Genomic DNA, 25,602 nt, shown 5'->3' on the forward strand with positions numbered 1-25,602 from the left:
CTCAAACAAAATCATCTTAATTATATGTTGAACTGTTGCTGACAGCATGACATCTTATATTATAGCTGGGGTTGGTAGCACTGACTGTTAAGGTTGACTTGTGTTTAAGGCATGGATTTTCCATGTGATCTTGGGTAAATCATTTAAGATGTGATTCAAAGCTTGATTGAATTCAGTAGGAGTCTTTCCATTACCTTTAATAGGCTTTGGGTCAGGCCTTCTTTGCCTCAATTTTCCTGTCTATAAAATGGAGACAATATTTTCTTTCTCCTGCCTTTTGTCTATTTAGACTGTAAGCTTTTTTGGGCAGGGATTCTCTCTTTATTATTAAGGCTACGTTTTAGTCATAAGTATTTTTAGTAGAAATGATGGACCGGTCACGGGCAGTAAAGAAAAATTCACGGCCCGTGAGCTGTCCATGATTTTTTCTATATACCCCTGACTAAAACTTGGGGAGATAGACTCGAGAGGGCAGTCTGGGGAGTGCTGCAGGTGCTGGGAAGGGGAAGGCGCCCGGGGGGGGCCACCCTGCAAGTGTGGGGCTGGGGCAGGTTCCCCACCTGGCTCCTGGGAAACGGTGACCCTAGCTCCATGTGCTGCCTCTGCTCTACCTGAAGCCCCAATTCTGCATCTCCCATTGACTGGGAACGACAGCCAATAGGAGCTATCGGGGCAGTGCCTGTGGGCAGAGGCAGCAAGTGGAGCTAGGAGCTGAAGGAGTGAGAGTTGCTGTCGCTCTTCCGGGGAGCTCCTCCCCCAGCTAAGCACGGTCCCGCACCCCAACCCCCAGTCCTGAGCCCCCCCCACACCCAAACTCCTGCTGCTAGGGGGCGGGGGGGACCCGAGACTGCCTCAGCAGCACCCGGTGCAACTGGCTCAGGGGCTGCCCGAGCTGCTCAGGTGGCTCCTGGGCAAGGCACACTAGCTGCTGCAGAAGTCACAGAGGTCACAGAAAGTCAGGGAATGGTGACTTCCATGATCTCTGTGACAAATACGGAGCCTTATTTATTATGTGTTTGCAAGATAACTAATACAATGGGACTCTGATCTCTGTTGGAGCCTCTAGGGCTATAACGATAAAGATGACATGATGTTGAATAGTTAGATTTTTAGATGGAAGTGACAAAAGTAACGTAGTATGAACATCTTGGTTATTAAATGAATGATCAAATGAAAAATTGAAATTATTTTATGGGCTGAGTTGCATCAGCTACAGGAAATGCATTTATAGTGAGTGATATAATGTAATATGGCATTGTGTATAGATCAAGGTTTATATATTTTGTTTGGTTTTACTTAGGTTGGCATAAGTCTGTATAACATTTATATAACCTTCAATAAATATTAAAAAATAAACATTTGACATCCTCCATGGATGCAGTGCACTGTATGAAGAAGAGTGTTGGATTCTCACAACACTCTCTTCTATGGTAAGTAAGTCATTGTTGATATTTTACAGCTTGAGAAACAGAAGGAGGAGAGTAAGTGATTTGATTAAAACCACACAGCGAGTCTGTGGCAAAGCCAGGACTGGTTTCAGGAGTTCCGAGGTTCTAGTCTTATACTCTTAATTAACAACAAATTAAAACATTACATGAGTTTTCAGACTTCATGGTTTGGGGGTTGGTTTTTGTTGTTGTTGTTTTATTTTTTATGTGCAATAATCCTGTCTTGGAAAAGGTTTACATTTTAGTTGTGTAAATTTGTAAAATTTTCTTTTAGGTTTGCTCAGTTTTTCCTATGCCCTTTATTTGATGAGAACTGCAAGGAAAGGGAGGTGAATGCTGTTGATTCCGAGCATGAAAATAATTTAATGAATGATGCCTGTCGATTGTTTCAATTGGAGAAAGCAACTGGAAATCCCAATCATCCCTTCAGTAAATTTGGAACAGGTTTGTTAGAATAGAATCACCCATCTATTAGAGCTGACGTAAGATCAGGGCTGTAACCAGGGTGGGGCAAGTGCAGCAGCAGCAAAGGTGGAAGAATGGGGTGGAAAAAGATAGAAAGAAATGGTAGAGGATGCAAATATGCTTGCTCTCCCCAGGCGCAGAAATGCCCAGTTAAAGTTCTGCATAAAATCCATGCTGAGACTGTTTATGTAAAACTGGTGAAGATCGAACTGAAAACAATTTCCTTTTTCCCTCCTATCATAACCTTAGTCCCAGATTTGGACCTTAGCGTCCAAAATATGGGGGTTAGTATGAAAACCTCCAAGCTTAGTTACCAGCTTGGACCTGGTACCTGCTGCCACCACCCAAAAAATTAGAGTGTTTTGGGGCACTCTGGTCCCCCTGAAAAACCTTCCCTGGGGACCCCAAGACCCAAATCCCTTGAGTCTCACAACAAAGGGAAATAATCCTTTTTCCCTTCCCCCCTCCAGGTGCTCCTGGAGAGATATACAGACACAAGCTCTGTGAAACTACACAGAGAGACTCCCCCCTCTCTGTTCCCAATCCTGGAAACAAAAAGTACTTTCCTATTCCCCCAGAGGGAATGCAAAATCAGGCTAGCAATCCAACACACAGATCTCCCCGATTTCTTCCTCCCACCAATTCCGTGGTGAGTACAGACTCAATTTCCCTGAAGTAAAGAAAACTTCAACAGGTCTTAAAAGAAAGCTTTATATAAAAAGAAAGAAAAATACATACAAATGTGCTCTCTGTATTAAGATGATACAACACAGGGTCAATTGCTTAAAAGAATATTGAATAAACAGCCTTATTCAAAAAGAAGACAAATCAAAGCACTCCAGCACTTATATTCATGCAAATACCAAAGAAAAGAAACCATAGAACTTACTATCTGATCTCTTTGTCCTTACACTTAGAAACAGAAGACTAGAAAGTAGAAACTACTTCTCCAAAGCTCAGAGAAAGCAGGCAGACAGACAAAAGACTCAGACACTCAATTCCCTCCACCCAAAGTTGAAAAAATCCGGTTTCCTGATTGGTCTAAAAATCCGGTTTCCTGATTGGTCCTCTGGTCAGGTGCTTCAGGTGAAAGAGACATTAACCCTTAGCTATCTGTTTATGACACCTCCATACATGTTTGATGTGAGAATTCATTACATCTTTCACACAATAGATTAAAAAAAAGAGCTGGACAAACCACATGGAACAAACTGATACAAGACTAGGTGTTTGGTGATGAGACAGTTTTTATGATGATGATTTCAGCAGTAGACGATTCTTTTGTAATGACTGGAAGTGAGTCTCCCAAGTTGGGACTGTAAATCATTGTAAAAGAGAGAGAAAGTGGATGAAGAGTATTTAAATTGCCAGCAGCCAAATAGCATTTTGCTAACAACTGTTGCATTGGGAGGACAAACTGAGATTTGTAGTAAATCAGGTTAAGTAAATCAGGAAAGCACTGGCGCAATTATTGGATGTGAGCATCAAGACAAAATCCAGAGCATAAATCACAGTGGGCAACAGGGATAGATGGCTAAGAAAAGTGAGGCCTTGGGATAAATACACTGATCAGGTGGCTAAATGGCTTTTACAGGGTTTGTTGCTCCTTAGGTGCCCTTTAACAGCTGAAGAGAGCAGAAAGAACATTATTAAAATTGATGATGATGTCCTTGGATTCTCAGTTAATATTTAGCATTTGGATGTAAGGCTTTCAGAAGGGTTCTCTGGCTGTTTAATAGCTGCAGTGTCTGACTAATTGGCTCTAGTGTCCTAAAGTGGTAAGATCATTTAGATGAGGACATGTTGACTTTCTCCTAGTAAGGAAGGACCCTCTGAAGTAAGAAATAGTTTGAAAAATGTATAGAGAAAAAATCTAAAGGAAGTGTTGCAGGTTACCTATCTGATGATCCATGGGAGAAAATCCAGTGTCTGTGGATTAATTTCTAATAAGGAAGGAAAAGCTTCTGTAATCTCAGCGAGCCAGGGTTCGGTGGTCATGAATCAGTACTGTGCTGATGGTGTGGGACGGAATAATTTTAAGTCCCTGTGCTGCTCCCAAGAGGTATCCAGGAAAGTTTCAGAAGACATTTTCTGCAGGTTTGAAGAGTTTCTGTTGAAATATTTCTGCCTTATGCAACTGTCATATCCATAGCTAGCTGTGGGAATTTATGGCTGGTCAGGATTACAGATGTTTTTCTAGATAGCGTGGCTGAAATTTATTCAAATTCAATAGTAATAATACTTAGCTGATAATTCTCAATACGTATAGTGTTATTTTAGGCCCCAATTCTGTAATCAGATATTTTAAAGAGGACCTTCTGTAGATCCTAGTTGAAGAACTAAAGCCTTAATTTGTGGTTTATTTTTCTTTTAATTACACAGAGGGTTGTCAAATGTCTTACACCAGTGGTCGGCAACCTATGGCACGTGGCTACCTGCTGGGACTCCACGTGCCATTAAAAATCCTGCCGACACAGCAAGCTGTGGGGTCCGCGGTCCCGGGCTGGAGTGCCAGCCCGAGTGCAGGAAACTGCTGCCCCTTCCCCCGCCTTCCCTAGAGTTATGCCGCCGTGCGGGGAGCGCTCTGGGGGCTGGGGCTAGGCACTCCCATGGGGCAGCATTTGGCTCCGTAGGGGCGGAAAGACGCTGCCCGCTCATCCGGAGCCGTGCTGCTGCGCGCACAGTGCTCTGAGGGGTGGGGCGGAGCTGCGCATGCAGGGGTGGCGGTGGCCACCGGGCTCCGGATGAGTGAGGATCCTCATGGTAAGGGGGCCGGCGCCGGAGTGTGTGTGGGGGCAGTCAAGGGACAGGGAGCAGGGTGGATTGGATGGGGGGGTGGTATACTGAGGGGTGGTTAGGGGTGGGGGTCTCTGGAGGGGGCAGTCAGGGAACAGCAGGGGTCGGATGGGGCATGGGAGTCCCAGGGTCTGTTTGGGGGGTGGATGGGGTCATGGCAGTCAGGGTACGGGGAGCACGGAGGGTCCTGGGGGAGCAGTTAGGGTGTGGGGGGTCTCTGGAGGAGGTGGTCGGGGACAAGGAGCTGCGAAGGTTGGATGAGTCGAGTTCTGGGGGGACTGTAAGGAGGTGGGGGTATGGAGAGGGGTTGGGGCAGGCAAGGAGCAGGGGGCAGGGGTTGTATGGGTCCAGATTTCTGGAAATCCTGTCAGGGGGCGAGGAGCGGTTAGATAGGCATGGGAGTCCAGGGGGTCTGTCTGCATGCGGGGGTGTGGATAAGGGTTGGGGCAGTCAGGGGACAGGTAGTGGGTAGAGTCCTAGGGGGGTAGTCAGGCGATAAGGGGCAGGGAGGCTTAGATAGGGGTTGGGGTCCCAGGAGGGGGTAGTCGGGACAAGGAGCGGGGAGGGGTTGGGGGTTCTGAGGGGGCTGTCACCCAGCCCTCTGCCCTGATCCCCCACCCCCCCACACACGCACCGAGCCCTCTGCCCTGAGCCCTGCACTCCCACACACCCCCAGGCCCCTGCCCTGAGCCCTGTACCACCCAACCCTCTGTTGACTCCTTCAGCCTCCCCCATGACCCCAGCCCTGACTGGCACCCCCACACATACCCAGGCCCCCTACCCTGACGCCTGCACCCCCCTCACATGCACCCAGCCCTCTGACCTAACTCTTGCACCCCCCACATCCCATGCACCCTGCACATCCCCACCCCCTCCCGAGCACCAAATGGGAGCCCTTGCACCCTCACTCACATTCCCACCTGCACCCCTCACACCACATGGGAGCTGCCCAGATAAGTGCCCCACACCCAAACCTCCTGCCCCAACCCTGAGCCAACTCCTTCATTCTAGCTCCTGGCCAGACCCTTCACCCCAGCCCTGTGCTCAGTCCACTCCAACTCTCAGCTCAGTGCAGAGAGAGGAAGAGAATGGGCTAGAACCAGGGAGATGGTAGGTCCCCACTGTATGTGGGCAGGGCCGGGACCCCAGACCGGCACTGGGCTGAGCGGGTCCGGCAGCTGGGATCCTGGCTGGCAGGAGCCAGAGGATGGAACCTCTGAGCGGCAGTGGGCTGAGCTGCTCAGCCCACTGCTGGTCTGGGGTCCCGACCACCAGCCCCACACGGCCCGCTGCTGGTCTGGGGATCTGGCTGCCAGACCCTTTCCAGCTGGGGTCCCAGCCACAGGCACCACTCAGCCCACTGCCGGCCTAGGTGAACAGAATCCCAGACCAGCAGTGGGCTGAGTGGGTCGGTGGCGGATGATCAACATTTTAATTTAATTTTAAATAAAGCTTCTTAAACATTTTGAAAACCTTGTTTATTTTATAATACAACACTAGTTTAGTTATATAATATATAGACTTGTAGAGCGAGACCTTCTAAAAAACATTAAAATGTATGACCGGCACACGAAACCTTAAATTAGAGTGAATAAATGAAGACTTGGCACACCACTTCTGAAAGGTTGCCGTCCCCGTCTTACACTTTGCATGATGCACACATGTGACAGCCCTGTCTGCAGCTGAGATGTTATGCATTCTGCTGGGCTGTAGAAATGGCTGTAATTCCTACTTCAGGGCACTACGGGTCATTGTGGAACCTATTCTGCCATCAACCAAGCAGAGACTTCTTGTGCTGCTTCTCGTGCTGGATAGACAGTCAGCCCACCAGCTTTCCTCCTAGTATCACCGTTCAGTCTCCAGTAACCCCCATACACTCATTGCTCACCTAATCCAGCAGCCCGAGATATCTGTCAGCGATTCAACTCCCTCCCCTGACTCCACATACCTTCCAGCACTCTTCCCGCAACCACCTCTCCCAGACATAAAGCACTGTCTGATGCTCTGCCTGCCCACCCACATACCCCAGACACTTTCTGGAACTTGTATATATCCTAGCAGCACAATTTTTATAAAACAATCTTCTGGTACCTTACCCTGTTTTTGCCAATCCATTGCCCATTTCTGTGGGAATGGAAATGATAGACTTAAACATTTAGGGGAGTCTTTGGAACATGTACTTTTGCATTCTGGCTTCAGGCTGAGCTCTGTAAAGGCCAGTAAGTTCCTGACATCTGTGGTCTGTCTGCTTAGCAGAGGTAGAGGGAGATCAGGAAAAGGAAACAACCAACATTTTAAAAACAAATACGGTTAAAGAACTATATTTATGTGCTCGTATGCTCTTTTTACTTCAATTTCAAATATAAGTTTTAAAATAGAAGTAATAAATCATTTCATGAAGACTTTGTGTACTGGCTACCTGTGGTTCTTAGTTGGTTGAAGTCTTGAGACTATGTACCTGCAACTTCTGGTGCAGGTTTATACTATACCTGGTGTTTACTTGTTGCCTTGGTGATGTATGTTAATTGCTACCTGTGTTGGAGATTTGTTTAATAGCATGTTTATGCTTCTTGCTGTTGCATATCCTGTGTTATCTCCCTCCACCCTATTGCTTCTACACTCCTACCTTCTTATTGAGTGCTCCTGTTTTCTGAATTCTTTGTTTGGCTGTAATGTAAAAATATAGAATATTTCTTTTACAGCCACGTGACCGCAACAAAAGATTACCAAGTGAAGTGGAATGGACTAGAATCCAACTCCGATCAGCTTGCTTTTCACAAAATCTGATTTTTTTCTAGTGTCCCCTCACTACTCTTGCAGCAGACAAGACTGCTGCTTTAACTGCAAACCTAAATATTTTCTTACAGTAAAAGTTGCCATCAGTACATTAATGTGACACCTTCAAAAATCAATAGCAATGACTATTTAAAAGGGAATTTTCCTTTATTTGAAAGTGTCTGTTTGACCTGTAAGTTTTACTGCAAAGTTATCTATTTTCCCAGCCTTTTAAGAAAGGAGTGGGTTGAGGATGGAAGAGTTGATTGGTCCTGATGAGGTTAGCTGATATTGATCCAATCTTATTTTTTTGGTATGTTCTTTTTTTTTTTTAAATAAAAGTTCGTGCATGCACCTAGAACACAAGGTAATCAGAGAGTGTTTTTCAGTTTGTAAATTCATATAATGTGTGTGTATGTCCAGCACTAAATATCTTCATGAGTTTTCCTTTGTATTACAGGGAACAAATTCACTTTGGAAACTAGACCAACTAAAGAAGGAATAGATGTAAGACAAGAGCTGTTGAAGTTCCATTCTACTTATTATTCATCAAATTTAATGACTATTTGTGTCCTAGGACGGGGTGAGTGCCAAACTTTTAATGGTAGTTTCTTGGTTAGCTGAGTATGATTTTTACATTTATTATTTGATTTCTTATAGAAGAAAATAAGTCATACTTAAATAAGTTAAGACTTTTTTTTTCCTCCAGGCTTTTAAACAAAGGAGTCTGGGGTCCCAATCCTGTAAATATGTGCTTAATTTTATGCACTGTGAACAGTCCCATTGAAGTCAGTGAGGATACTCATTGCCTGCACAGTTGAGTGTGTGTAAATCTGTGCAGAATTTTTTTGATTTTTTTTCCCAGTCCTAAAACTTGCTATGGAATGCTCCAAGATAAGGAGTACTTGTGCCTCAGATAAGAGAGGTTTTAGAAATTTACCACAAGCAGTTTAGCAGATCTAGCCTGAAAATACTTTGCATAATTTGTGATTTTTCTCCTATGCATATTTGTGTAATTCCACAATGATCTATAAGCAAAGATAGAGCCAAAGTTTAATCTAGATATTTGTTTTATAGAAATTTAGAAATTAGTTTCGAAGCCTTTATTTCAGAGCTGCTGTGCACTCAAATTCTAAATTAAGTCAGTTGAAGTTGCCGATGCTCAACACCATCTAGAATCAGGACCATATTTTTTGTGAGGGTTTCAAGAAACTTAATAACAATGTGTTGAAAAACTTTTAAATATACTGGGAGACCAGCATTCATGAGCCACACTACAATAATGTAAATGGGGGTGCATACATGATCAGACAAAATTCAATAAGCAGATATTTCAATTTCAAACTTCCAAGTATGTGAGATAAATTATTTAATTTTTAAAATAATGGAATTTGATAGATTTTGCTAAATTGTCTGTCTCTTAAGTAACATAATTTGATAGTACTCATGCTTTAAAGAAGAACAGCAGGATGAACTGTCAAATTATTTTTAGAAAATACTGCTTTTGAGAAAAAATAAAAAATTGCTACGGCAATGACATTCAACATTGCATGGAACATAAACAAACCGTATGATGACTTGTACATCCCAGTTAATGCATGTGCTTGAGTACCTTATCTTAAACATATGAGTAGTCCCACTTACTTCATGGAGACTACTTGCATGTTTAAGAATATTCCTGAATCAGGGCTACTAAGAGTATATGCTGTCATAAGAAGATAAGAATGGCCATACTGGGTCAGACCAATGAACCATATAGCCCATGATCCTGTCTTCTAACAGTGGACAGTGCCAGATGCTTCAGAAGGAATGAACAGAACAGGCAATCGTTAAGTGATCCATCCCCTGTCACCCATTCCCAGCTTCTGGCAAACAGAGGCAAGGGACACTTAAGAACATGGTTTCCATCTCTGCCCATCCTGGCTAATAGCGATTGATGAACCCATCTTTCCTGCGCTTACCTACTTCTTTTCTGAACCCTGTTAGTCTTGGCCTTCACAGCATCCTCTTTCCACAGGTTGACTGTGAGTAGTGTGAAGAAATACTTCCTTTTGTTTGATTTTAAACCTGCTGCCTATTAATTTCATTTGGTGACCCTTAGTTCTTGTGGTCTGAGAAGGAATAAATAACACTTCCTTATTTACTTTCTCCACACTAGTCATGATTTTATAGACCTCTATCATATCCCCCCTTAGTTGTCTTTTTTCCGTCATCTGCTTTTTTTATCATCAACCTCTGTGGTACCTCGTCTTTTTCTATCTTTTAATATGAAATTCAATTTATGTAATTAATTGACTAACTATGTTTGTGGGATTATGACTATAGGCCCACTGAATTGCCTGTGTTCTATTACCCTCCCCCTCGTGTCACCTTTCTGTGCCTTGGTTTCCCCATCTCTAAAATACTGATCTCCATTTAAAGCACTTTACAATTTTCTGATGAAAAGCACTGTATAAGAGCTAGGTGGTATTATTATTATGTATTACTTAATGAGAGTTTTGTGCAAGTATGAACTATTGGATCAGGCCTCGCATGCCTGACTCATGCTATCCTGCTTTAGTATTGCTGCACATGTGGTTTGTAATGTTCCATGTTGATTAAAGAACTGTGATCATCTTTTTTCCAGAGCCTTAATTTAACCTGCAAACTGTTGGTGTGTGTGTGTTTGTTTTTAAGGTGCTCTTTCTTGTTTCCTTTAGCTCAGGGATTCTCCATCTTCATTGCACCATGACCCCCTCTTGACAACAAAAATTACTACATGACCCCAGGAAGGGGGACCAAAGCCTGAGCCTGACAGAGCCCCGCTGCTCTGGGTGCGAGGGCCCAAGCCCCGCCATTCCAGTTTGGAGGTGGGGAGGGACCAAGCTTAAGGACTTCAGCCCTGGGTAGGGGGCCTGTAACCCTGAGCCCTGCTGCCCAGGGCTGAAACCGAAGTCTGAGCCTCATTTCCCAGGGATGAAGCAGTGCAAATCGGGCTTTGGCTTTGGGCCCAGGCAGCAGGGCTCAGACTTTGCTCTTGAGTTCCAGCAAATCTAAACTACAGCCCTGGCGACGCCATTAAAACAGGTTCTGACCCATAGTTTGAGAACCACTGCTTTAGATGTCCTAATAGGAAGGAGGGTGGAGGTGTTTAAGAACTATGTTATTTATTTATTGTTTCATTCATTGATTGTTATTTTTGAGATTGTAAATTCAGTACTTGTTTGTCCTGAAAAAAAACTCTGATCAATGGAGAACTAGTAAGATTGCAAAAGCTTGAAAGTAGAGTCTGTGAGAAGGCAATTGATTTTTTTAATCACTATTTAAAAACGTTGTTGATACTTTAATTTCGATAACCAATTAACATGATAGCTATTAAATGTCTTTTGTTAAAGACTCAGTATGCTTACTTTTTCAGTAAAGATGTGAGAACTCCAAAATACACATATTCTAAGCCTCCGAGGAGGTTCTCTATGGGTATTCTACTCTACAAAATTAAGTTGACTTAAGTTAAGTCAATGTACAGTCACCACAGTAATTAAAGGGAGGTTTCATGTTCACACTATGCTCCTGTCAGTGATGCGTGTTGTCACCAGGAGTGCTACCACTGACTTAACTGAGTGGGGCATTGTGGACCCCCCTGCTCTGAGGCTCGCAGCCGGAGCCCCCACCCGGGGGACTGACAGCCCAAGCTATCAGCCCTGGCACAGGGCGGGCTCCAGCTGTGAGTCCCACGCAGGACTGATAGTCAACAGTTAATGTAAGTAACACAGGGTCCACATGGACACTGTGTCACTGTGACTAAATTGACTCAAGTGCTACTCCTCTCGTGGAGGTGGAGTTAAGCGGATAAAATGGGAGACTTAGATTGGTTGGAGCTACATTATAGTGTAGATGCTTACAGAGTTAGATCAACATAAACTGTCTTACGTCAACCGAACTGTAATGTAGAGTAGGCCTAGGAAAACGGGACTTGATATTTCTGTGTTAAAACAAGTATAATGAAAAAACATTTTTGGAGTAGGAGTGGAAAAAATTTTTGATACGAAAGCAAAGCATAACAATAAATAATTAAAGCCCTTAATATTTTTATTTTTTATTTTTTTGCAGGTTACCTTTAACAGTACCTTTTTAACAGTACTATTGTACCTATCAGAGCTGTTTTTGGGCTTGCTTTGCATGTGACTAAATCATCTTTTTTGAGGTCAAGATGGAATCTTTTTTTCTGCTGGGCAAAATTGGCATGGCATCTGATAAGCTTTTATGCTTCCTTGGAGCATCCTGGAAGCCCGGTTTTTAAGGTTAAAAAGAATATTAGATAGTAATTTAAAATAGAACAAAAGAGAGAAATTAATGAAGGTAATAAATTAAGGCTGGTATCCAGTGTGATAAAAGGCCAACACCTAGGTAAACCCAAGCATAGGACCAAGGAGGTGGCCGGCATGTCCACATTGTTCTGTTCGGTACAAGGAGATCTTGATTCTTTTGCAGACCGAGGCACCCCTTTTCTATATTCTCTCTCCCCTTTGTGAGTAGACTCCATAGCTGGGTTGAATTCTGTCTTAGTAAGGGACGACCTAGGCTGATCCTCACTCTATGTGGTTGTGTGTCTAAAGGGCAGTTAACCTTGCAGTGGACCCTGTTAACATCACCACTCCCCATCGTCACATCTATGAGTTTAATAAACTTGTAGCCTGCTGCTTTAAGTCCCGCCTTGTATCGATTTCTTCATTCTTCTTTGTATCTTGATTAGTAAGTCCATTAATTCAACTTTAATTAGATGAATATCATTAGAGATAAGACTCTTTTATGAACATAGACTTAACATAAATCTAATACTTGATGATAAAAATATCCATTACATTAAAAAAGGAAGTATTCATGTCATAATGAACCCTCAATTTAATGCTGCAGGACAAATATAAACATATATTCAAATATCTAAATTTATGTTATAAAATTATGTAAGATTGCAGCCAAGTCTTATTACTCAAGAAGCTGGATTGGACCCTAAAATACTAACACAAAAGCAGTGACAAAGTATTAGTTGTTTGGGTGCTGGTTATTGTGAGTGTGTTTTTAATAGTCTGTGTACATGAATTAAATGTTAAGGTTTGTGTCACCGTACTTATATAACCTTAATTTAGGCTTTCTATTACGGAGCAGTGCGTGTTAGTGACTCTGTTAAGAATGAGAATGGAGCTTACTGTATTCTCTAAAATGCACGTAGACGGATTGTCTTAAATTGCTGTACCACATCAGGGCCAGAGATAGAATTAATGGTACAAATTTGGGGTCAGTGGGTGAAGAGATTCCTGAAACACCTCATTTGAAAATTCACTAATTCTTATAACCTTTTCTCTTTTTTTGCCCGTGGTTAGGCAAGAATCTGTAGGCAGGATTCTCATGAAAATGACAACAGTTTCCTTCCCCTGATCTCAGCTAGTGAACTAGTTTCACAGTGCAATCTTAAAAAAGTTACTGCCATTTCTTCCTGGTTCTTTCAGTGCTCAGGGTGCATAAGGCTGATGCAAACCAGAAATTGAAACACAGCATGTCGGTTTCAGCGTGTTCTAAAACTTTCAGAAACGTTCAGGTCATCTTGAAATGTGATATACCAGCTGAGAGTATGGGATACAGTTTGAGGTATAAATTTGGGTTCACCTAATCAAAAGGTTTCAGAGATACTGCTTTTATTTTTCAGAGTGCTCTAATGTGTAGGCAGATTGCTTTGAAAATAGCTATGCCACATCAGAGTACAAGGTGCAAATTTAGACACAGTGTATTGCGGGGTTCCCAGGATAAAGCCTCTCCCTCAAGTGAGCTTTAATTTTTAGAGTGCTTTAGAATCAGACCTGCAGCACTGAAAACAGGGTAGCTGAGAGAGGATATACTCTGCGCATGTCGCAGGTACATAGTGTGAAACAGAACTGGAGAGCTGAGAATGGGCATGCTTGATGTGTACCACAGACACAGGTTGCTGATTTGGGGACCTGAAAATAGGTAGGTTCAATGCATCCTGTAGGCACATAATACTGAGACTGGGTGGGGAGCTGAGATCAGGAAAATTAGCTTAGTCTCATGCTCAGCTCAGTGCTCAGGCTCCTCATGGACAAGTTCAGTAAGAGAGATGCTGAGTGTTTAACCTATCGAACAACTCAGCTGCTAGCTTATGCCAAGTGGTAGTGATCTGCAGTGTCAGTGACCGTAAGTTCAACTCTCCCTCCTTGGTTGACTCCCATGATTTAAGTTTATGCAGGTTGGATCTGTTGATCCAGCTAAAAACTATGAGCAATATCCACACAAAAATGTATTCTCTCTGGCCCCTGAACTCCTCTAGTGTCTGATACCAAGGGCCAGTCTAAAATGCACTGATCTGCTGAAAGCCTTGAAAGCAATACACAGTCTAGGACTCCCCTGACCCGTGTGGCAGTATCTCTATCTGGTAACTAAGGTACTGGAAGGAGTGCCATAAGCTGCCTCTTCACAATCACTTTATCGAAAAAACATGGAAAATTCACATTCAGAAAAACTTTACCATGGAGTGAAGGTTTTAGATGCCCAGTGCTCCTCATGCCATTCTAGAATGTGAAAGTTTTAATAAATAAAAAGGTTAACATTACAAGGAAAAACCAAAACCAAAACATTTGAAAACTTTGCCTTGTGGGGATGGCAATGGAACTGGGAATTTAATAGTTCCTTTCCTCTCACCAACCAAATTGCCATGTTCTCCGCTTGCAGGACAACTCCAAATCAGCACTCCTATTCATACTGTCCAGCAGACTCTCACTGTGCTCTGTGAAGCACCATTGATCCAGGAGGTTTGCTGCTGCTTGGCAGGGGCTGAGGAGTAAGATGTTGTGATCTCCTTGAGGGACTCCATAGAGTAGAGAACCAAGGGGGCAAACTTAAGGTGGTATTGGAAATATCACTTTAACTCTGTATTTTCTGGTTTTCCACTGTTTGAATTTTGGCAATTAAACTCACACTCTGGAAAGGCGTAAGGTGCATGGGGCAGTGCTGAGGATCGATATACTGGATTCTTTGTTAATTATGTTTTTTACATGTTAATAGTTTTTAATGTTTGTATGTGTTTATACGGTTGATATGTCATCTCTTGAACTGTTCTTGGCAGTCTTAACTTCAACTTAAAGACTTTTTTAGTTTGGAATTTATTTTAACCACAGTTGAGAGCTTGTTTATAAAGCACAAAACCTTATCTATAAGTAATAAAAATAAATCTCAGAATATTTTCCCTCTTTCCACTTGGTGGTGGTGGTGGTGGTGGTGGTGGGAGAGGCATGAAGTCCAATCTTATAATTATTATTTTTCTAAAAGAAATATATAAGTCCCAGATTGCTGGAATTTTCTGACAATGATTGTGCTGTTTGTAATTATTCTCTTTTAGAATCCTTGGATGAGCTGACCGGTTTGGTAGTGAAGCTATTTTCAGAAGTAGAGAACAAAAATGTTCCATTACCAGAGTTTCCTGAACATCCTTTCCAAGAAGAACATCTTCGGGTAAGTTGTGAGACTTTCTGGTATACATTCTCTGAAGACCTTAACTCTGTGTTCCTGCTTTTTTTTCATGTAGAAATAACACCATCATACACTTTACTACTACTACTACTACTACTACTACAGGTGTCTATAGACAATACAGCTTAATCTAGCTAAGGTCATAGTTAAAATTGTGCATTTGAATGTGATTGAGAGAAATTGAGAAATGAAGATTCCAAATATGTGTTTGGGTGCAAAGGCTTGTGAGTTGAGATTGCTATGATTGTAAATGTTGGTTAATTTGTTTCTGAATTTTTAACAATTGTGTTGATAAGAAATGCACATAAGTAGCCTTAACTCTTAAGTAAATGTTTTGGGTTGTTTTTTTTTCGTATGATATAGGTGTGTATGTAGTTAACAATGTGTATAGGAGGGTATAATACATGCTCCTGAAAAGATGAAATACTAGAATTAATGGAATGTTTTATTTTTACTTCTAGCAACTTTACAAAGTGGTACCTATTAAGGACATTAGAAATCTTTATGTCACGTTTCCAATACCGGACCTTCAGAAATACTATAAATCAAACCCTGGTCATTACCTTGGTCATCTCATTGGGCATGAAGGTCCAGGAAGTCTTTTATCAGAACTCAAAGCTAAAGGTAAGCCCACTGGAAGTGAACTGTTTAAAGTAGTGCATTAAATATGCCATTAAGCCTCGGAGCAATATCTCACTTGAGGTTGACCTTTGAAAATTAAAAGCTTAAATATCAGAAATCAAAATAAATTAAATCTTAATTCTAAGGCATTTCTTAGGTATTCCTTTTTCTCTGTTTGGTTACAAAGAAAACCTCAAATACTGAAACTATTGTTTCTTGGATCCCATTTTACTGTGATAGGTACAGAAATTTACCAATCATTATTTTTATTAAAGTTTAGCCAAATTATTAACTGCAAAACCATTTTACTGAATACCATCCATGCCTACAGTGTATACCACTGAGATATCCATTACCACCAGAATACAAGTTCATGCCCAAAACAACTGCAAAGAAATATATACATTGATATTTCCCTTATGGTAATTATACATATTGCTTTCTCAGAAGGAGTTTTTTTTTCTGTGCCTCTTCTGGGGCACCCTTGATTCTCAAGGGTGGTGTAGCTTCTTATTCCTTCTCTTTAAGGGGCTCAGTGACCCATCTTAGGGCCAATGAGGATTGCAAGGCATGATAAAAGATCAACAATGCCCTCATATTATCTGTTGTGTGGTAATAGATGAAAGTGAGGAGGTCCTGACCGGTGTCTTCACCAAATATCCTATTGTCAGGATATGACTTCTATGCAGGATAGTAGAGGGACCCATTCCTTTCTATATCTTGAGTGGATAGACTGGCAGGCCAGGCATCTTTTCTTTGACTGTGTGTGGCTCATTTCCACTTTCTACAGTTTTGTGTGTCCCAAAAATGTGCAAGTTTCTGATGAGGACTCTGTCTTTTGTTTGCAATTCTTGGTGTCTGGCCTGGGGGCCATAGAGTGTTTTGTTGTTATGATTGTTCTGTTGTGCAGCGGATGTGACCTGTTGATATGTCTCTTGAAGTTGTTCTTTTAGACGGGTAGTCTGTTGAAAACAGTATACTGAACTGATGTGTCTCCATCTGAAGTGAGGGCCGTGGGCCAGATAGTAATCTTTAAGGGCACCCCACAACTTCCAACGTAGGGCATAATATTTGCCAGTTGAGGATACAGCCAGAAGCTATTCCACATGTGTATGTTTACTTCACAAGCCTGTACATTGCTTCCCTACCACAGCTGACTAAATCGAACTTTCAGGTGCTCAGAGGAGAGATCTAGGATTGAAGGATGTTTTGGTAGCAGTGATAAAAGGACACTCTTTTAGGCCTCTACAGTAAAGTCCGTGCATGCTGACATGCTTTTACTACTCCGAGTAGGAGTCCGCTAGCAGAAATGCCAAAACAAAGTTTTACAGGTAGATAGCTTATTGACCAAACATTAGAAGCTAAGGTGAGTGTCCAGTGGCTTCATTATGTGTATAATTGTAGGTATATACAAGATGAGACATTGACTTTAATTGTGTTTCTGATGAGAGTCCTGTGTACCCAACATGTTTTAACAGCATGCCGTTGAACCTCTACTTCTGAAGGTCTCCCTGTGGGTGATAAAGGGTAGTTCCTTTTTTTTTTTTTTTTTTAATTTTTCTTGGTACTCTTATGAGGTGTAGCAGCTCTTGATGAGGCAACTTTCAAAATTTCATCCGTGGTCTCTGGATTCTGGTAGGTAACCAGTAATGCGCAATATGTTGTCATATTCTTCCTACAATATGTTGGCAAGCTGATACTTTGTGAGGTAAGCTTGTGCATACCTTGTGAAGTGGTCAGCGATGACTAAAGTATTCCCAATATTCTTAGTCTGTTTCCAAAGAGAGAGACTAGCTCTGTTGCTTCACTAGAAATAGTAATGAGAGGGGCTGTCCTCTCGGATATGTCTATACAACAACTAGACACTCAGTCACGCCTCAGTCCAGTCATTTTCTCAGGCAGTTCTGTTAAGGGTTTCTATTCTGTTGTGGTCTACACATGACAGAGTGTCTGCACCAATGTTTATATTTCCAGGATGGTACTTCAGGCTTAAGTCATGAATTATTAACTCAGACACGCAACTTTATCCTATTGCACCCAGTTTTGCAGTAGTGAGTGCATAGGTCAGCAGGTTATCTATTCTAACTTGGAATTTCACCCCATAGAATTAGTCATGAAACTTTTCTACCGTTGCTCACTTGAGCACAAGGATCTCCAACTTGTGAGCAGCATACCATTTCTCAGAGTCTAATGGTCTTTTGCTAGCAAATGGCTATACAATGTTACCCTTCTGGATGCTCCTTGTAAAGCACAGCTTCATGCCCACTAAGACTGGCATTTGTGTGTAGGATGTAAGGCTTTTTGCAAGGTATTTACGTGCCAGATATGCTAAACATTCATATGCCCCCTTATGCTTCGGCCACCCTTCCAGAGGACATGCTTCCATGCAGTATTATCTCCTGTAAATGTAAACAAACTTGTTTGTCTTAGCAGTTGGCTGAACAAGAAGTCGGACTGAGTGGACTTGTAGGCATTGAAGTTTTACATTGTTTTGTTTTTGAGTGCAGTTATGTAACCAAAAAAAAAAAAATCTACATTTGTAAGTTGTACTTTGTCATGACAAAGAGATTGTACTACAGTACTTGTATGAGATGAATTGAAAAATACTGTTTCTTTAGTTAATCATTTTTAGAATGCAAATATTTGTAATAAAAATAATATACACATTAATTTAAATTACTGCACAGAATACAATACATATGAAAATGTAGAAAACCATCCAAATATGTAATACGTTTCAATTGGTATGCTATTGTTTAACAGTGTGATTAAAACTGCGATTAATCGTGAATAATTTGTTTTGAGTTAATTGCACGAGTTAACTGCGATTAATTGATAGCCCTACTATTTGTAGTTTCAACCCACTCTCTTTTAGCTGATCATGGACTTTCATGAGCCAAATTTCATGCTTCTCTAGGTGCTGTTGAATGTGGCCAAGTCATGAAGCTATACGAAGACTGCCATCAGTCTCTCTCTGCCTTCTCGGTCAGTCCCTGGAATGTGGCCGAGACACCTGGGATGTCTTGGTCCATGTGCTTGAACTGGTAGAATCTAGTGGATAAATGAAGGCAATTTTCTCCTTGAACTCTACCCCCACTGGAATCTAGTAATAGACACAGTACAAATGCCATTTGTACCCAGTCAGACAATCCAAAATCATCCACTCATGACATCCTGTATTGGGCAGAATAGTCCTGTTGTTGGGTATCCAGTAGTTGATTTGCATGTGGACCGTACTGATTTTCTTCCTGGTCAATACAATGGGAGAAGCATGCTGCCTTCTTGACTCAGTGGTAACGCCAGCAGCCGTCAGCCGGTGCCAGTATTACCGGACTTCTTCCACATCAGCTGGGGCAAACTGCCTGGATCTCTCCATGAATGGGATCGTGTTTCTGGGAGCTGCTTCTCTAAAGCCCCAAACTGGCAAGGGGACTACAGTTTACATGCACATATCCTCTTCAGCTTTTGATAATATTGTGTGTATTTAATCCTTCTTTTAACCTGTCTATGAAATAGGTACTCCACATATAAATTGTTTGACTCACATTTTCTTCAGAGTGCATATGTGTATATATAAATTACTATCACTGAAAATGTTTAGAGAAACAGCATAAATCAACACACTGTTTTTGAAATATGTTTTCTTCTTAATTTCATAGGCTGGGTAGATACTCTTTTTGGAGGACAGAACGAAGGTGCTAGAGGTTTCATGTTCTTCATCATTAACGTGGACCTGACAGAGGAAGGGCTTTGTAAGTGAAGAATTGTTTTTCAGTCTCCTCTATTAAAAAGCAAGATGCACTCTGGCTTTTATTCTCTTATCCAGAGAGTCTAATTATATTAAGAACTTACAAACTGATACATTTATGTACATTGACTGTGCCCCGTGAAAGTGTTCTGGACATTGATCCTCTTAATAAGTTGACAAGCGTGTTGTTTACCAAGCAGTGAGAAACCAACTGTAAATGAATGTATTGAATAAGACCATTTCACAAAAGAAATGTTTGATATTCATTTCTCAGATATAATAAGCTGTTACACTGTACATGCTAGATGGTACATACCATATAAATCTGTATTGAAATAATAATGCTTATATGCACAGAGAAAAATTAAGCTGTTCAAAGTATTATTATATAGAAAATAAAGCTTTGGTTCAATAAGGTACTTAAACACATTCCTCATTTCATTTCACCGTGCACATACTTCAATACCTTGTTGAATTAAGTCCTAATTAACCAAAGTTGAAGACTTTTTTTTTTCATAATTTTTTTAAGTCTATTTTTTTAGGTGAAGACATTGTTTTTCAAGATGCAGAAAGGAATTTTTTAAGTGTGTAATCTTTGTTTTTCAGTGCACGTTGAAGATATAATTTTGCACATGTTTCAGTATATTCAAAAACTACGTGCAGAAGGACCTCAAGAATGGGTTTTCCAAGAATGCAAGGTAGTTTTATATTATAGTAGCAATTCTCTATTAATCTGTTTTTATAGATAGAATTTGGATGTTAGAGGATTAAATTCCTGTTAGGACTGTCCAATCCCTATTAGAATTTCTTTCACAAATCTACAGAAGCAGTTTGTATGACACTATAACATTTATTAAAAAATTAAAGCAGAACTTTATAATTAGAATACACCAGTATTTTAAATATAAATACAAAATGCTATTTCTGAGCCAGATGAGTGGTCTAGATCATAGTCCTACCTTCTGTGGCTGCATAGAGGTGTCAGAAGTATTACATCCCCCCTCAATGCACTTGCCTGGTTTTCTTCCATCTTTATGACAGGTGTGGGAGAAAACAGGAACTGCACACCTGGGTGGTGAGTGGGGAATGGATGGGACCACCTTCTTCCCCATGTATCAACGGGCACAATTCTGTTGGCACAGGCATGTGGGGGGGGGCGGGGTTAGTATTCTCTATTACCTTGTGGAACAAGAGCTTAGGAAATTACTTGATTGGACTCCTCCTGGGCAGTAGAGCTGTATCCTGCACCTTCTACAGAACTAATTATTAAAGTGCAGTCTAGTTCTGTGTGATTGTGTGTACATAGATAGCAAACTTGGAAAGTGCTTTGTTAATACTGAGTAATAAAATTTCACTTCTCAGTGGTGATGTGAAATGTAATACAACCCTTTACTCATAAGAGTGTTTCCATTGGGTCACTGGAACTACTCACGTAAGGGGTTACTCATGCAAGTGAATGTTGCAGGATCAGGGCCTTAGTTATACCCTGTCAAACTTAGTAACTAGTAATAGTTTCCCGTTAGACTATTCAGAAGATCTTTATCTACTTGACAAGATATAAGATAATATCAGATGTATAGAATGATTAAGGGTCTTATCCAGTCATGTACATATCTAGATTTCAAAGCTTTACAAGCTGCAGAATGCCATAGACTGTAACTCTATAACAGCTAGTTGTACACTGGAGAAAATTTAATTTGTTTCCCGAGGTACTTACTAAATAAAAAAAAAAATGTCCTTGGTGCACAGACAGAGGTCTTGTGGGACTACATTTTGGAAGGAAATATAATGTTATCAGCTCTATTCCTCCCATATTGTGCTACGCCCTAGCTGCAGTTTCTTTCTTCCGTCAGTGCTGGATTCACACAGTCTGCAGGAATTTAGAGAGACAGAGTCGACTGAAAAAAAATCATTTTTTCTGTCTGAATACTTTTACTTACTTTTGCTACATGTACTACCTAAAATTATTTAGGGAGTTCTGTTATTGATGGCCATAAGGTCCCTTAAAAATCTTTCCTTGTTGACAGTCAGAAGATAAAAGTTACTTTCCCCCTGTTGTAACAGTGTTGAGGAAGGCCTTTCTCTTTCTCTCTCTCTTTTTCTATTTAGGTGTGAAGTTTTGTGTGGTTTTTTTATTTTGTGTAGATATGTATATTACTCTGCAAATTAGCCATTATAAGCAAATATACATGTTGTTCTGTCAAACTAGTAGCACTTGACCATGAGACTATTGACCATTTGTATGATCATGATTTGAAACACTGATTACCTGTTGTACCAAAATACAAACTACAGAGTATAAAGATAACTTACATGGTGTAACCATGAATTACACTAACTAGGACTCCCATTTTAGTGAATTCATTTTTTAAGTTCTTCCCTTTCAATTGCCACTTCACATCAAACCCCTGCTTTTCAACCGCATGGCTTTCAGGAGCCCCTGCTATTATGTCTCTTCATCCTTTTGTTGTAGAGGGACCAGCAATGCAACCGTTGTCTTCTTTATTCCTGCTATCTGTATGCCAAGGGTTTGCAAAGAGATGTCTCTTTTTGCTCTCTTTGTAATACAGTCTGAGGGGAGATTTCTCCAGTTCATATGGTTAAAGGCAGCACCAGGAAAACCTTTTCTCGCCCTCCTGGTTCCTTGTTATGCCTTCTGCAGGTGCTCTGAAAGGCTTCTGCCTCTCTGTTTCTACCATTGGCTGACTGATCAGGAGAAAAAAGGGAAAAGTGCAGGTGTTAGTTTCTTTATTCTTGTTCATTGTAACACTTTGAATATTTCATTCAAAAACTTAAACTTCTGTTGCCAAAGTGCTATTTTGGATGAGTGTTCCTGTTGGATTCCAACCCTTTGCTCACATATGCTAATTGGGCAGCTTCCTCCTTCTGCTTCTCCCCATCAACCTCTCCAGTTTATCCCCACTCAGCCTCTAGTCTTGATCCCTACTCTAGAATTTTTCTTCAGTTCCATGTTGCTGCTCCTCTTTCTCAAGATCCTGCTGTGTAAATTTTACTTTCTCCTGCATAGCCTTCTCACAGCTGCCAGAGCTCATTAAATTTCAACAGCTTGGTCCCCCCCACCCCCACTCCCTATGAAGTTTCCTTGGATTTGGATATGTGAAGAGAGGAGAAAAGAGCATGAAAGCTTTACAGGCCTTAAAAACAATCTTAGGCTCAGTTTCCATAAACAATATAACACTTTCTGTAAGAATTAACTGGAAACTACTGCAGGAGATATACAGTCTTACAAAAAAATAAAAAATAAAAATAGAAAATGTAATCAGAGATTTTTATCATGCTCTTTTGGGAGGGAGGATAAATCACAATATTGATAAGTTAAATCAAAATGCTTTTCTGGTAATGAAGGATATGACTTAGCTGTATAGTTCTCTACTGTGAACAGTGGTAGGGGTGGTATGGATCCAAGAAACATTATTGGAATCAACTAATGTCAAATAATAATTATTACACTTTTGTGTAACTGAGAGGAGAGTTTGGCCTTTCATGTTTCAAACATATACAAAAGTCAACAATATGTTGTACTCTAGGTGTTCTAAGAAGAACGGAAAGAATATTTGTTATAGCCAGTTTGAATATTTAACATGCCCATAGTAGTAAGAAATTGATGTAAATCCTGATAAGACTTTGTCTGTAAGAGAAGTTGTACATCAAGAATCTTCTTCAGGAGGTGATGGATTTATTAAATGTTATTGCTTAGGGCCTAGGAGCTGCAAGACCCCGCATGTGTGAGTCGGGGAGGATTTCAGGAGAGAGGAGTCTCAGAGCTGGGTTGGGAGCAGAGCCTTCCTAGTCAGCTCTGCTTGGCAGTTACAAGCCTTTGATCTTGCCACCTTTCTGTTCTTTGTCCTTCTGAAGGTGAGCTGCTTTTTGAAGCATTTGAATGTAATAGCCGATATCACTGGACTACTGTCGAAAGAAGTCGTCACCCAGTGATATAAAATCACGGGATTTTCAGTTATTGTATGGTATATGATAGTGTACAAAAAATGGTAATACACTGATTCATTTGGTTATTTAAATTGGTAAGCAACTGACAGGCATTTGATCAAATGTCTAGTCCTTTTATTTTCAGTTATTTAACTAAATGACTAGTTTGATCTTGAGTGTAAAGTGTATTAATTAAACTTTGATTATTCTTACAAAGTAGATAATGGCTTTCCCATGCATAATTTGATTTAATTTTTTCTTTTAGGATCTAAATGCTGTGGCTTTCAGATTTAAAGATAAAGAAGAACCACAAGGTTATACATCAGAGCTTGGAGGGATTTTGCATGTAAGTAAAGCATTTGTATTTTCGGCAATCTCTGAATGGAAAGAAATACGTTACTATTCTTCTACAAGTGATGGTCTCCGTGCGTATTGCACACGTGAGTTTGCATGTGTGCCATGCACCTGAGTCTGGAATCTTTTTACAAGCAGTGTCATTTGGCCCTTACATGCCCTGTAGTTCTCCTCGTGCTCCGAACCAAGGGCATAAAGGGTGGTGTGGGAAGATGCCTCTCCACTTTCTTCTTTCTGCCACAGAGTCTGAGTTGGAATCACTGGTGTCCTCAGCTCCTTTCTGCTGCATCATAGCTTTAAATATGTTGTGTATAGTTGGTTTTTAGAAGTCTAGTAGTTTTTATGGCATAGTATAGCATAGTATACTTAGTATTTTTACCCTATTTCTTCCCCACCTGGGAAATTCAACCTCTTCACCTGCACACAAAAGAAGTCTGGGATTATGCCCAGAGTCCAAAAAACAATTTTTCCTGCCCTCACTCTCTCTTTTTTTTTCTGTGAGCAACAAACATCAACGCTGCTTCTGCTGCCTGGATGAGGCTCACACCTCTGCCAATTGCTGCATCTGCCACTCTTCCTCCCCCGCCCCCCTGTCACTTCTCACCCCTCAGTTTAATTAGGGGGTTGGGAGCAGAGACTTAGAAAATATCTGATGGAGAAGGCAATGTAGCTGGTATTCTTAGGGTCCCTGGGCTGGGAACCGGAGTAATGGGTGGGCCTGGGTCCCGTCCCCCCCCCATAGGCCACTGGGGAACTAGCCTAGAATTAGATAGTGATAAATCCCCAGAAGGGGAACTGAACTAGGTAGTGGCCCCACTGAAGAGCTGGGACCAGCATAGACCAAGAGGGTGAAATGATTGCCTCCTGGGAGGAAGCCCTGGGGTACAGCCTGATACCAGGGCCCGGACTGTTTAAAGACTGTAGAGACACCAGACCAGAAGGGGTGCTTGTTAGAGATGGGTGCCGCACGGTTACAGGGACATTGTTCCATCAGAGGAAGAGATTATCCCAAGAATGCAGAATTGTTCTCCCATCCCACCAGGGCCGTAGCAACAAAGAACGTGGCCCCCTCCGAACATATGTCCGGGGCCCCTTACAATGCAGAAACTGGAATGCAGTATTTATTTTATACAATATACAGGGTTCATATTATGTATACATAGGCCTACAGTGTACATGTATTCCGTATTTACGCAAAGCGCTTCTTTCGAGCCTTGTTTTCCGCAACTTGGTTAATCAATGCGTCATAGTCCAGAGATCTGGCAATCTTGTTTTCGATTGAGATAACTGCAAAGCGTCAGAAACCTGTCATCTCTCATGGCTGAGCGCAGGATATTCTTGATCAGTTTCATTCTGCTGAAGCTCCTTTCAGCACCGACAGTAACTGGTGTGGTCAGAAGAATTCTGATGCAAATGCAAAGATTCAGATATATCTCCTGAAGGCTGTTCTTGTATATATACATTAAAAAATTGTTTGCCGTCACAAGTCCTCTCTCTTTCTCGATGACATAAGTAAAACGATTCAATTCCATTGTGAGTTCGTTGGCATCAATGTCTCCCATTTTTCTTTCAAAATTTTTGCTGTGATTCTCCAGTTCATTTTCTCTGTGACACTGCTTCAGGCTGTTAGCGTTGTACAGAAATCCAAATAACTTATACCACTCCACGAGTTGGTCAAATTGCGACGAAACAGAAGATATGGCCTGATCAGTGAGAACAAGAAAGAACTGCGATTTGAATTTTTCTTCGGCAGAAAGACGACTCGAATCATCAGCACATTGGTAATCAAACGTTCTCTTCTTACGTCGCACCCTGGTTTCTTGAAAAACCTGCTCAATACCCATATACTCTGCTATTTCACGTGCATTTGTGACCACAGAGATATATCCTGTATTTCGATAGTCTTCCAAAAACTTCATTGTAGCACCG

The 25,602-nt window shown here is 41.3% G+C and overlaps 1 protein-coding gene across 4 annotated transcripts in view; it reads left to right on the forward strand.

The window, feature by feature from the left end:
* IDE (insulin degrading enzyme) overlaps positions 1–25,602 on the forward strand; it is a 112,276-nt gene that overhangs the window by 27,310 nt on the left and 59,364 nt on the right. For all 4 annotated transcript variants that reach the window (XM_050959329.1, XM_050959330.1, XM_050959331.1 and 1 more), the window contains exons 4-10: positions 1,723–1,892; positions 7,945–8,067; positions 14,872–14,984; positions 15,464–15,626; positions 19,283–19,375; positions 19,978–20,069; positions 23,585–23,665. In XM_050959329.1, coding sequence (XP_050815286.1) covers positions 1,723–1,892; positions 7,945–8,067; positions 14,872–14,984; positions 15,464–15,626; positions 19,283–19,375; positions 19,978–20,069; positions 23,585–23,665 — 835 coding nt within the window. The remainder of the gene's footprint in view (positions 1–1,722; positions 1,893–7,944; positions 8,068–14,871; positions 14,985–15,463; positions 15,627–19,282; positions 19,376–19,977; positions 20,070–23,584; positions 23,666–25,602) is intronic.

Source organism: Gopherus flavomarginatus, chromosome 6 (assembly GCF_025201925.1).
Source record: "Gopherus flavomarginatus isolate rGopFla2 chromosome 6, rGopFla2.mat.asm, whole genome shotgun sequence".
Classification (NCBI taxonomy): domain Eukaryota; kingdom Metazoa; phylum Chordata; order Testudines; family Testudinidae; genus Gopherus; species Gopherus flavomarginatus.